The sequence below is a fragment of the Epinephelus fuscoguttatus genome, linkage group LG18 (assembly GCF_011397635.1).
Source record: "Epinephelus fuscoguttatus linkage group LG18, E.fuscoguttatus.final_Chr_v1".
Lineage (NCBI taxonomy): Eukaryota > Metazoa > Chordata > Actinopteri > Perciformes > Serranidae > Epinephelus > Epinephelus fuscoguttatus.
In genome coordinates this window covers 30,136,200-30,148,577 of record NC_064769.1, presented here as the reverse complement: position 1 = coordinate 30,148,577, position 12,378 = coordinate 30,136,200, and the positions used below count along the sequence as shown (strand labels likewise).

Sequence of the window (12,378 nt, the reverse complement as noted above, 5' to 3'; positions counted from 1 at the left end):
GGATTGAAAGGCTCCACTTCTGACCACATTCATCATTACATTGTGAAATGCTGCACAGCACAGGTTGTGTAAGGAGCACGTTGCAACCACTAGAGGGCAGCACTACCAGAATGGCAGTGAAATGGTCGTTAACATATGTAATGTGCCGCATTTCTGAGTGGAATGTAGTATGTTAGGTTGTCATTAGATAGATAACAGGAGGTGGAGGATGAAGTAGAAATGTAAAGAAATAGACCTCAAACTTGCTTCTCTGCGAATCTAAACCATGTTTTTGCCAAGTGACAACCACCTCCTGCCACCATGATATTGCTCTGCAAGCTGCTACGACCCACGAGCTAAAGGTCAGGTGCAGTTTTACATGACTGGTTAAGCTCGTAGCCCCACATTTAATTAAATATATTTAAACATACCTCTTGAAGTTCAGGATGAGACATAAAAAATAATTTAATATTTTCCAGGAAGAGAGAGATTTTGATATGAAAATACAAAGTCTCTAAGGGTGTTTAAAGGGACAGTTCACCACAAAATCAAAAAATACACATTCTTCCTCTTACCTGTGGTGCTACTTATCGGTCGAGATTGTTTTGGTGTGAGTTGTCGAGTGTTGGAAATATTGACCGTTGCTCAAATATAACAGAACTAGATGGCATTTTGCTTGTGCTGTTCAAAGGGCTGAAAGGTTTTTTTTTGTTTTTTTTACCAAACTACACCAGCCAACCGTATCACTGTGCAGAAGGAAGCGTGCATCTACTCATGGACGAGGGCCTTGTGACAGCATGAGATGTAAACACTAATGCGTCCTCCGCTGCTGAGCTGTAATGTTAGCTAGCTCAGTGGTGCGAGCTGAACTAGCAGTAGATGCACCTTTCCTTCAGCACAGTGATAAAGGTGGCGGGTGTAGTCCAGCAGTTTCGGTGTGAGTTGTTGAGTGTTGGAAATATTGACCGTTGCTCAAATATAACAGAACTAGATGGCATTTCGATTGTGCTGCTCAAAGAGTTTAACGTTTTGTTTTTTTTCTTTTACTGAACTACATCAGCCAACCGTATCACTAATGGCGTCCTCCTCTGCTGAGCTGTAACGTTAGCTAGCTCAGTGGTGCTAGTTGAGCTAGCAGTAGATGCACTTTTCCTTCAGCACAGTGAAATGTTGGCAGATGTAGTCTGGTAAAACTAAAATAGTTCCTACGTGAAACTGCTCACAACAAAGTTAAGTTTTTCAAGCTAAGTGCCATCTAGTTCAATTACATTCAACAGAGGGCCGACGGATGATATCGCAACACTCGACAACTCACACCAAAACAATGTAGATTAATAAATAGCACTACACTGCACTAAGAGGAAAAATATGTATTTTCTTTATTTTGGGGTGAACTGTCCCTTTAATATCCATACAGGATGAATACTGTAGAAATTATAAGCCATTTCATACACCTATTCCCCCAGATTTTGAACAGTGCAACAGGACAACTATAAGACAACAGAGACAAAACATCAGAATATCTGTCACTGTCTAAATACATCCAGACTGCACCAAATGTTTTAGTATGTGCACATTTCTATTACCATTTTGACATTTCCTTGTACATACTGCAAAAAAAGACGTCCTTGTGAACATCTGCAGCACCATGAATAATACAGGACTGCTTAGTAATTGAATAACCTGTACTGGGTAATTTACCTTGCTCCAGGTCACTTTAATTGTAGGGTCCTTGTTTCCTTGACAAGGGATGAGCAGTGTTCTACCGGCTTCCTGTTTGTACTGCTCCTCTGGAGTGACGCTGAATGATGGGGGGTCCTGTGAGTTTCCAAAGCAATATAGCAGAATCAAGGAGATTGCAGCAATAGCAACAATGGATTTTAAGACTGGATTACTGCCGCTTTGGACAAGATTATCTTAATAACAAAAGGATTAGCCACACAATTAACTCCCCAATAGCGGAGCTATTGTAGCGAGTCTGAGTTGACTTCTATTAATGCCAGAGGGCTCACACGTCGGAGTGAAAAGGTCAATAAAATGTCGTTTCTGTTAAGTTTTTTTAATTCGCTGTGACGGATGCAGTTTTGGCTTATTAATATACACACACGGTGGTGTAGAATGACAGTTTAGCAGAACTAGAAAGACAGATACAGTGGTGATGTAGCCTGGCTGACACCATTTTAATGACTTAATGTCACGTACAAGTATAATATCAGTACAGGTTTTGGACAATTGTAATTGTAATTTGTGAAATGTACATGTACTGTAATTTGGCTTGGTTGGCTTGGAATGAACACTGACCTGTAGAATTACATTCGTTGCCTCAGATGAACCCATGCTGCCGTAGCTGTTGTATGGCGTACACGTGTAAACGCCTGCTGTATCATCATTGACTGTGGTCATGAACAACGAGCCCACTGGTGTCAAGGTCCAACCTGGATACTGTAAGAAATACACAATGTTCACACCACTCTGACTGCAAAGAAAAGGAAGTGACACATCCACTCTTAAATAATACATTGAATTAGTGGCAAAGAAATATCTTAACTTAGAGGAGCGCCGAGAGCTTAAAGAGCAGGAAATCTGCAACAACTCCAAAGTGCACGTATGAGCTCTTCAGCTGCGTTTGAAGGATTTACAGAAATAATTTCTTATTATCTGCTCGCCATAGTCCTGAAGTGGTTAAGTACTTAAGTCCCAACTGGGTAGATTATTTCCAAACTTCTCTAAAACCGTTCATTATTTATTGATGTTGTCACAGCTTTTGCAAGATGATATCTAAAGTACATGAAAAAGATAAAGTGATCTGTTATAATTAAAAAAAATGTTTTGGGGGGATATTCCCTTGATCATTTTGGAGGTGACTCCCAACCCACAGAGCAGAAATGCTCAGAGGAGCTTCAAAATTACTTTTTTGAAGCATTTGCATCAAGAGCAGTTAAAATTTCATGTAATTTTTTCCCAATGAGCCACAGCGGAGGCCTCGTGTTGTGCTTTGACTGAGCGAAAGGTTCCCACTCAGTTTAATGAAGTCAAAACTGCTATTATCCTCCCCAGAATGAGGCTGTGAGAATGTATTACTGCGTGTATGAGGGCCTGTGACATCCAGCATGGAATTGGAATAATTGGCAGAATAACAGCCTGACTCCAACGTCTGTGTCCCGCACTACGGGAACGTATCACATTTCCTGCGGCGCGTCTCATCCAGCGACATGTCCATCGCTCAGACTAAAGTGTTGAGCAAAGGGGGGTCAACTCAGCATGCAAAAGGGGGAGGAAGTGGGCGGATCTTTGGCACGCAAAACAAAGATAATGGTTTAAAAGCGGCCATCATGGGCTATTATTTTGAAACAGAGGTACGTTCAAATATTGCATCATGATCTGAAAGAAAAAGGTTAAAAAAATCTTGTGGTGAGGTTGTGAGAAGTCACACCCCCTGCCCTTCATCTATAAAGGTTTCTCTTTCCTTCCCACAGACAAAGTGAGTAGCGGATTGAAGTGGAAGTGGGAAAAAAAGAAAAAACCAAGAGAGCAAGGGGCAGTAAGGAGTTCCTTGGGGATTGCTTCAAAAGCTTTTAAGATTGCACACACCATCCCTGTCCTCTAAGATGTATGTGGTTGAATGACTGTCCAATTGAAAAGCTGAAAGGATATTTCCATCAGCAGACACAGGAAACGTCCCATTATAAAGCCTGAGAAAATCTATCATAACGTCTACCTCGGTCCTCACGCTGTGATAGCAAGAAAATAGTTACTCTGCTGCTCCATAGGCAAGTTGAGTGGGCTGATTGTTAGAAAAGCTTTTGCATGATGAGCTGCTGACGGCTGCCTCATAGATGCTTGTCGTCAGCTGCAGTGCCTGACATTTCTCAGCTAAAAGAAAATGAGTGGATTCAGCTGCTGGTTCCCTGTGATGTTTGCAGTATCAGGAATCAATAGATAGTGTTGGCCTGACAAAACGAGAGGACAGAAATTTGACTTGGAGCACATAGTAAAGGTCGGGCACTGTTATGATGACTGCCCATCCATCTGGAAATTATCATTTTTATTACCAAGGACAGGTCGAGTGGTTCTCCATCTTTTGTCCAGTCCACACGGAGCAGCGGAGGCTGAGCAGCCGCAGGGCAGGTGACCACGCCCTCCATACCTGTGGGAAGGTACGTTTCTGGGGGCATTGGAAGAGCCAGGGCTGGGTCTGAGCACAGGAGAGAAGAGATAAAAGTAGTTTACTTTGAAATAATGAATACAATTTAGATGCACATCGGTGATTTAATACCATGGGAAGCACTGGTGCAAATAAACTGTGCCACGATCCATAACTTGTGAATCATTTTGAGAACAGATTGTTTTGTTGTAATCAATATCCCGAGAGCCTGTTTTGATTACAGGTGCTGCTCCTTTCATTTACAGCTGACTGAATGTGTCTGAGGGGTTTTACAGGTCTGCGAACAGCAGTGAAATGTTCAGAGGAACCAAGATTCAAACGCATGAATAGTAGGACCTGCTGCTGTCATTTCCAAACACTGATCATCAATAAACCATGCTGTTTTCTGTTGCTGTTACAGGCTTGTTTACAATTGTAAACAGATGAAACAGGCTTAAATTTCAATTATGGTTAGATGACAAACAAAGAAATGCTTGTTTTTCACATATATATATGGCATTTTATTTATATGGTGGTGTAGTGGAGGGTATACAAGGTATATCTCCTCTTTGTCTTCAGTAACCTACCATTCTTCCTAGTAGTGCATCCACCTCATCAACTACCATTACACCACTGCATTCATATATATGCTGTTCAGCCTGGTATAAAATGACTCTTAATTAGTATTTTAAACCCCGGTTCCACCGAGCAGTACGGTACAGTTCAATATGCCTGTTTTCCATTTCCACTGTGCAAAGTTGAGGATGGTACCAATGGAACCATTCCGTACCGCCCCCATTTTTGGCCCCCCCTCTGTCGGGGTACCTAGCACACAGATCTGGTACTAAGGCCCAGTCCCATTTCTACCCCTTAAATCTTTCACTTGGTATTGAGTGAAATACTAGGGTAGAGATCTTTCCCTAAGAAATGAGACGTCACCATAGCAGCGATGCAAGATACCAGTTGTCATTCAGGTTTGAAAATGCCGGCTCCAGCGCTTGTGTTGTGGCGTGTGCTGTGTTTGTTCTTCTCTGTCTGATGAATCAACAGAGAAGAAATGCTGAAAACAGGAGGCGCCTACGACGTCTTCTAGTTCTGATCGATTTTGTTCGGCTAAGTCGATTTGTTTAAATATTTTGACGCTGTGTTCAACTGAGTTGCTGATGAGTTTACGCTAGTCCAACCATCTGTTGTGTGTATAGCCTACAGTCCGATCGTACAGTAACAAACTGTTTTCCAAAACTTGCTGAAGTTCCTGACTTCACAAGGTGTTCTGGGAAATTTCATCTTCCACTTCTTTTAAAGTGTGGGTCGGGGCTCTCTTGGAATCTAGGGCGGGTTTAAAGTGTTGGAAACCACTTCCACTACCTCAAGTCTGTTTTGGGACACCACTTGCCTAAAAGTGTACGCGCACAACCAAGTGCAAGTGGATATTTCTAGGGGAAGTGTGGGTATTGGGAGAGGCCCTAAATATTGGAGCTACGATTACAGCTGCTCTAAAGAAAATTACTTAATTCACTGGGCCGACTGCTGGCAACCTTTCTGGAGCATTGTTCCTGTGGGCTCCGGCAACACTAAACCCCTGAGCTTGCCTGAGAAGTCTAAATGCACAAACCTGTTATTTTAAATATCCCATGGAGAGAGACTCTCACTGCAGCCTGTTTTGTTCTGAAAATGTTGCCGTGCAGCCTTGATCTGCGGACGATAAACGAGGTGCAGACTCCCATCTGTGTCACCGGTAATGAGGAAACACAGTGAGTGCTGGACGGAGCAGTGAGTGATGCTAGGGTCTAGGTACCATGTCTGAAGGGTTACTGTTGGTTCCAAAGGTACCATACTGAAAGTGTTTGGTGGAAACAGGGCTTTAGACCTCGTAGGATATAATCTATCTTAATATAATCTGATATCCTACATTTGCCGACACAGCGGTGTCATGAGTAATAGAGTACCAGTGTTTTAGTGCTAATAAGCCAAAAACATTTTAAAAAATCCCTGATGGTTGCAGAATTAATTCTTGCACCATAATGTGTTGAAACTCTGGAGAAACAGACAAAGATAAAAGAAGTGTTTGATGTCTTATGAGAGCCCACGACTGCAGACTACACACACAAACGTACGCATCACTGTGAGGTTGGCGGAGGCTGTGGGCGGGGTCAGCAGGCCATTGGTGGGCATGCAGGTGTAGTTCCCAGAATCCTCAGGGATGAGACTGGAGACGAGCAGAGTTCCATCAACCATGATCTTCACTCGCGACTTCAGAGACCTGGAGAAAAAACACACGGGAATTCTTCAGTATGTAAAGGAGAAACCAGCTGCTTCAGAATAACAGTGAGAGGTAATTCAGCTCCTCCGTTCTAGTCGAGTCAAACAGGCTCTCAGTGCATCAACAGTGTAGGAGGTTGTTTTTTTTTTCCCTCTGTGAGAGTTATTCACCAATGTGTGCAGATGGAGGTTAAGGAAATTTCATTTCATTTCAGATAGAGTGGGAAGAGGAGAGTGCCCACTCAATTTATACATTCTTACACTTACAGAGAAACCAAAGAGAAAATACGAGGACTCTACCAGGCTGCAACACCTTCCTAACAAGTGACACATGCACACTACGATATGTATTTGTGGGACGACTCACAGCCACACATTTGTGGCTAATTACCATACAGGTCAGATGAATCATGTACTGTAACTGACCCCGGATATTTCTCCACACTACTCCTGTTATTCTCTCTTTGCATTGATATCAGCGTCAACCTGTGCTGCTGAATGCTGCTTTTATTAAAGCACCACTTACCAATATTTTTATATTAACAATGAATCAAATGACTAATGTTAGAGGGGTCACCTGCAGGGACAAACCCACAAAGAATCATCATCAACTCTACAGCTCTGCAGGGCTTTTTAGGCTCTTTAACACACTGAGATGGTTTTATGACACATTTACTGTATTGTTCAATCTCTGTGTTTCCTGCAGTAGCAGGCAGCAGAGACACCCACTGCACGCTACCTGCCCACCATCACATGACAGACACAATGAGAACAATGACAAGCTGGTGAAAAACATAGAAAATGAAAAGGCTAAAGAGAAAAATATTTTTATCTGGACTTTATGGAGACCAAACCAGAGCTCAAAGAAAGACCGGATACAAATATAACTAAACAAATGCTGCTCCTCTTACACTAGATGTGTAAATTCAGGCTGCAACTAATGATTGTTTTCATTTTGGATTAATCCTTCTGTTTTTTATCATTTTTTATTTGTTGATTTATTATTTCATCTATAAAACTAACGCGTGTCTCCACCGCAGGAACCACCCCCGGGGGACAGAGTTCCGGAACTTTTACAGGGGCTAAATAAGTCCCTGCCTCGGAGTAGGTACTCAGAACAGCCCCCAGAAACTTCTGGCTGGGCCTTGGGAATTACTTGGTGCTGATTGGATATACTCAAGGCGGGATGTGACGTTTTGTAAATAACAACATGGTTATCGTAGTTTAGCTAGGCTAACCGTTAGCCAGCGGATATCTTAGTTACAACGTGATTGAGCTAGCAAAGCAGTTTTGTGTTGCTATGTGTGGTATTTATTCAGTTTTGGGAAATCACAATGTCTAGAAAGCATCAGCTGACAGGGACAGCTAACAGCAGCAGCAAAGCTAACATCAGGACGTCATCTGTTAAAAGCCTCCCGTTGTCGGATACGACATGAAACTACTCCAGTTAGCTCAATCATGTTGTAAGTCAGACATCCGCTGGAAAAAAAAAAATTTCACGGACCGTGACCGGAGTTATTACAGACACCGCTAACGGCTAATGGCGTCCCTACGCCCCTACGTCGCCCCGGTCAAAACGGTCGCGCAACAGTTACGTCACATACAGAGCCCAGTAACTTTACAGGAACCTTCCTCCTACTCCACTTTCTCAGTGGAGACACGCGAGAGGACATTCCTGTAGTAGTTCCTGCCCCCCAAATAGTACCAGGAACTTCTTCAGTGGAAACGGGCCTTTTGTGGGCACTACATGGACTGAAATATGGGCTGCAGGTGGGTTAGTCCAAGGGTTTCATGCCTGCCCATGCCACTGGCCCACATAGGTTTCATGCAGGGTTACACTGGGTATAAGGATGGGACCCAACTAGGCAACATATGCAAGACCCATCTTGATCGATGGACTGCCCTGAAATTTGACAAAAATCTCCTTGATACCCAGAGGATGAATCCTATTGTAGTAGCATAACTTAAATGACTGTTCACCAGACCTAGAGTTGTCTTGCTTTGGTCTGAATCAGGGACTCATTTTGTCACAAGGTTGTATAATTGCCTAGAGTTGGTTCGTGTTCTCACGGCAGCATTTACAAGTGGACCAGATCAAATGCCTTGTGTGAGAAAGCTGCTCTTGATTGGTCAGAATTTCCATGTGGGAAAAATCCAGGAAGTAAAGCAAACGTTGAAGAAGAGTACACTTGCAAGATAAATGTGACACTTTCTAATGTCACAGTGGAGGGACAACTACGCAGGTTGATTTTAGCGCTGCTCATCGTGGACTATATTGCTGTCATTGTTCATTTTAGTCAAAGCATACAGTTTGAAAACGAGGCGCGGCTCCAACTAGAAAACAATGTTTTGATCCATTGGATGTGCTGAATGTGCATATTAAGGCAGTACAGGAGGAGGTGCACATTAATAATCCTCCAGGACTGTAACATGCTCATGTTTAACCCAAACAATGTGTCATGTGACTGCAGTTGGTTCAGATTCAGGTCGGAATACGTTCTCACCAGAAACGAACTGCATCAGAGTTCCGAGACCACCTCTTCAAGAAGGTCTCGGTCCGGTTGTTTTGGTTCACACCTGCCCAAACGAACTGTACTTAGGGGGCAAACAAACTTGAGTTCGACTGAACCGAACCAAACAGGGCAGGTGTGAAAGCACCCTTGGTCAGCTTCCAAGCGAGCTCAGGGGCCTGTATCACGAAGCAGGATTTTGTCTTAGCGAGGTAACTTTAGGGTTAACCCTGGGTTTTCGGTCTCACGAAGCCGGTTCAGTTCTTATCGGGGTAGATCACCATGGTAACTTACTCTGAACGGCTATCCTGTTCCGGAGCAGGGTAAGTTCAGGGTTGAATCTGATCCTATAAAAAGCACCGCCCACTGGCCAATCGGCTGTTCAGAAAAAAAATGACTCCGCTGACAGAAATGCAGCCCAGTCATGACGGGAAGTTTAATTATTTTGATTCATTTTAATTTGAAAGTTTATGTTGTACATTAAAAAAGAAAAGAAAACAACAACAACAGACAATGAAAAGATTGTTCAAAAAGGAGTGGAAAGAAGACGAAATTTCATCCCACCCCTTCATAAGAAAGAAACTGATCATTTGCGGACACTTAATAGCACCATTAATTAGTGTCAACATTTTGTTTTGTTGGAGGAAATGATCCCTGTTAAAGATAATGGGCCTAATTGACAGCTTTGCTGCTGGAAATGTGGAAAGTAGCCTATCATGTCTACACTTCATGGTGTTTGAGGGATTTTCCTTTTTGTTTTTTAAAGAGAGACACTAGGTATATTTTTGCGCAGCTGTTAATTTCTAACACAGCTCAATATCAGGATGATTTTATTCAGACTATCAATTTGGTGTTGATATGATTTAATTGTGACGTCAGCTTTAAGCTTTATTGTAGCATATATAACGTTATGACAAAGAAGACCAATTTATCAGACGCAATGATGTTAGACAATAATTGTAATACACGCAATTCATCTGTGCAGCATTGGTTTCATGGGATTCAAGGGTGTGATCAGTGTCAGATGTACAGGTACAGGTATTGTAGCTACTTGAACCAGTGATGAGTAATTTAACCTACACATCATTTTATTTGCTACCTTGTTTTGTCTTGATTTTTCCCTCTCTCCTCCTCTATTTCTTCTTTCCTGACCTGTTTTTCTTTCTTCTCTATTATGTGATTTCACTGATGTTTTGACAGGGGAATTTCTTTGATAAGCTTTGAGTGGCTTCTAACCTCTCCGGCACTTTTCTTTTTTTAATCTTGTAAATTTTATAGGCCTACTGTCTGTTTTTAACATGACGCGCAAATAAACTAATCTAAACTAAAACTAAACATTATTCATCCCGTTATCAATCAATCAATCAATCAAATTTATTTATAAAGCCCAATATCACAAATCACAATTGTTGGCCTTTTCTGTAATGTTGCTTTTCTCCTCCTCATATTTTAGTCGAATTAATCTCTGCTCCTCACAAGAAATACTTTTTTTCCCTCGCATACGGCGCTCTGTGACGGCGCTCTGTGACGACGCTCCGTGACGCTGCGCTTCTCTCATGATTGTGATTGGTCCACTGCGTGCGCATTCACGGCTCTTGACAAAGCAACCCTGGGTTGAGTTACGGAGTTGATATCCAGCGTCGTGATACCGATTATCCTGACTGCCATTGTTAGGGTTAGTCAACCCAGGATAGGTCTGGGTAACCCAGGAAAGGTTGATCTCACTTTGTGATACAGGCCCCTGGTGTGGTTCATTTGTGATGTGAACACAAACAAACCAAACACAGGCTTTAATGACAGCAGATATGTGATTTTAGCATAAATTAAAAAGCTTAACTACTGATACAGCCACCTGCTGACTGAAATCTGCCCCCGATCTTATAATTGCATAACGCTGTGTTCACACTGGATGCATGTTTGTTTGTTCTTTAACTAATATTTAAGCATAAAACATTTTACCCTCAAATTCCTCCCTCTTCCTATGAGGCTTTAGTTTTTATAATCAGCTTTTCATATGCTCGTTAAACTCCTTCAAATAAAAAACAAAAACCGCCATGGAACTGTGAATATCTTGCACCTAAAAAAAACTGCAGGAATTCTGTAGAGTAACTGGAGAAAAACTAAAGTGAAAGTCCGTTTTGACATTCTCAGAGAGCACCAACTATTTTTAACAAAGCAATTACAAAAGAGCTTATTTCCCAAAATTCGTTACAGATGATCAGAATAATCCTCATGTGCTCTCCTCAGCTGTTAACAGTATTATATATCAGCTCCAAAAAGCCTCTCTGAAACTTTTTTCCACATCAGAATCAGGTTAAGTATTAACCTGAGTGTGGCTGTAATGAATAATGATATGTGTGATGAGAAATGCTCGGGAGGAGAAGTAATGCAAATTAAGCCCTCCACCTGCTTAGCTGACCCTATCCCAGCCACCGTTTTTAAGAGAGTGTTCAATTGTCTGGTGGATGATGTGCTGGCAATCATGAACCATTCTCCGCTCACTCGGATCTTCTCCCTGGCACTGAACACTGCTATTGTAAAACCTCTCCTACGGTAAAGCTCATTCAGTGCTTCCACAGTTTCAGGTCAACTTCATTTTTCTTTTAAAGTAACATGAGTGGAGTTGTACTTTTTTCCATCTCCTCCCTGTCTTTTTGGTAGAGGCTGTTACATGTGGCCTACATTAAGTTGTGCAGTCATTTATTTTGGGGTCATTTGGGTGAATGACAAGTCAAAAACAACATTAACTTTCATTTTAGAAAAATATCTGTAGTGTAGAACAGTGGTTCCCAACTGGTCCAGCCACAGGGTAGAGGCATCTCCTTAGTCATTAGTTTAAGGTCCACACAGTATTAATCATTCTGCCCATAGACTGTATAGAGATGGACAATGCGTCTCCACTTACCACCACTGTACAGAAGTGAAGCTAAAATATCCTGGATACAACTGCTGCCATCTTGCTCTGGTGACCTCATTGGGAGCCAGAGTTTGAGCAGTAGTGATCTCCACGATACAAAGTTTCCCGCCCATACACCCATTCAACCAGTTGCAAGCAGCGCTACTGAATCCGAGTCCATTGATTATCTCACACAGTTGTCAATCATGCTGTAAAATCCCTGTTTAATAGCATCAAATAACTAATTAAAACCAGACTTGTCAGAGTCACAAAAACTCCCTTAAATGACAGAAACCATCGTTGGGAAAAATTTATTGACGCGTACTTTGAGCTTTTAGTTTGGCCCATGTCCCATCCACTAACATGGAGGAGGTGGGGTTTATAGACCTATACTGCAGCCAGCCACCAGGGGGTGGTCCAGATGTTTCGGCTTCACTTTTGTGGAGTAGTCATGTCGTCTATCTTTATATACAGTCGATTGCTGTGACTCAAATCGTGTACTTCTGTACTTACACTTAATATTTTGAGTGCATAAGTGCGTTCACACTGAGAAGTATGGAAAAATGCAGTGCACTATGAGTACCTGG

At 42.2% G+C, this 12,378-nt stretch overlaps 1 protein-coding gene across 3 annotated transcripts in view; it reads right to left on the bottom strand.

Moving 5' to 3' along the window:
• The window catches only part of igsf9a (immunoglobulin superfamily, member 9a), a 110,383-nt gene that overhangs the window by 34,834 nt on the left and 63,171 nt on the right, over nucleotides 1–12,378 (bottom strand). For all 3 annotated transcript variants that reach the window (XM_049603483.1, XM_049603485.1, XM_049603484.1), the window contains exons 8-11: nucleotides 6,241–6,386; nucleotides 4,032–4,174; nucleotides 2,281–2,421; nucleotides 1,681–1,797 (exon numbers count right to left, since the gene is read on the bottom strand). In XM_049603483.1, the coding sequence (XP_049459440.1) occupies nucleotides 1,681–1,797; nucleotides 2,281–2,421; nucleotides 4,032–4,174; nucleotides 6,241–6,386 (547 nt within the window). The remainder of the gene's footprint in view (nucleotides 1–1,680; nucleotides 1,798–2,280; nucleotides 2,422–4,031; nucleotides 4,175–6,240; nucleotides 6,387–12,378) is intronic.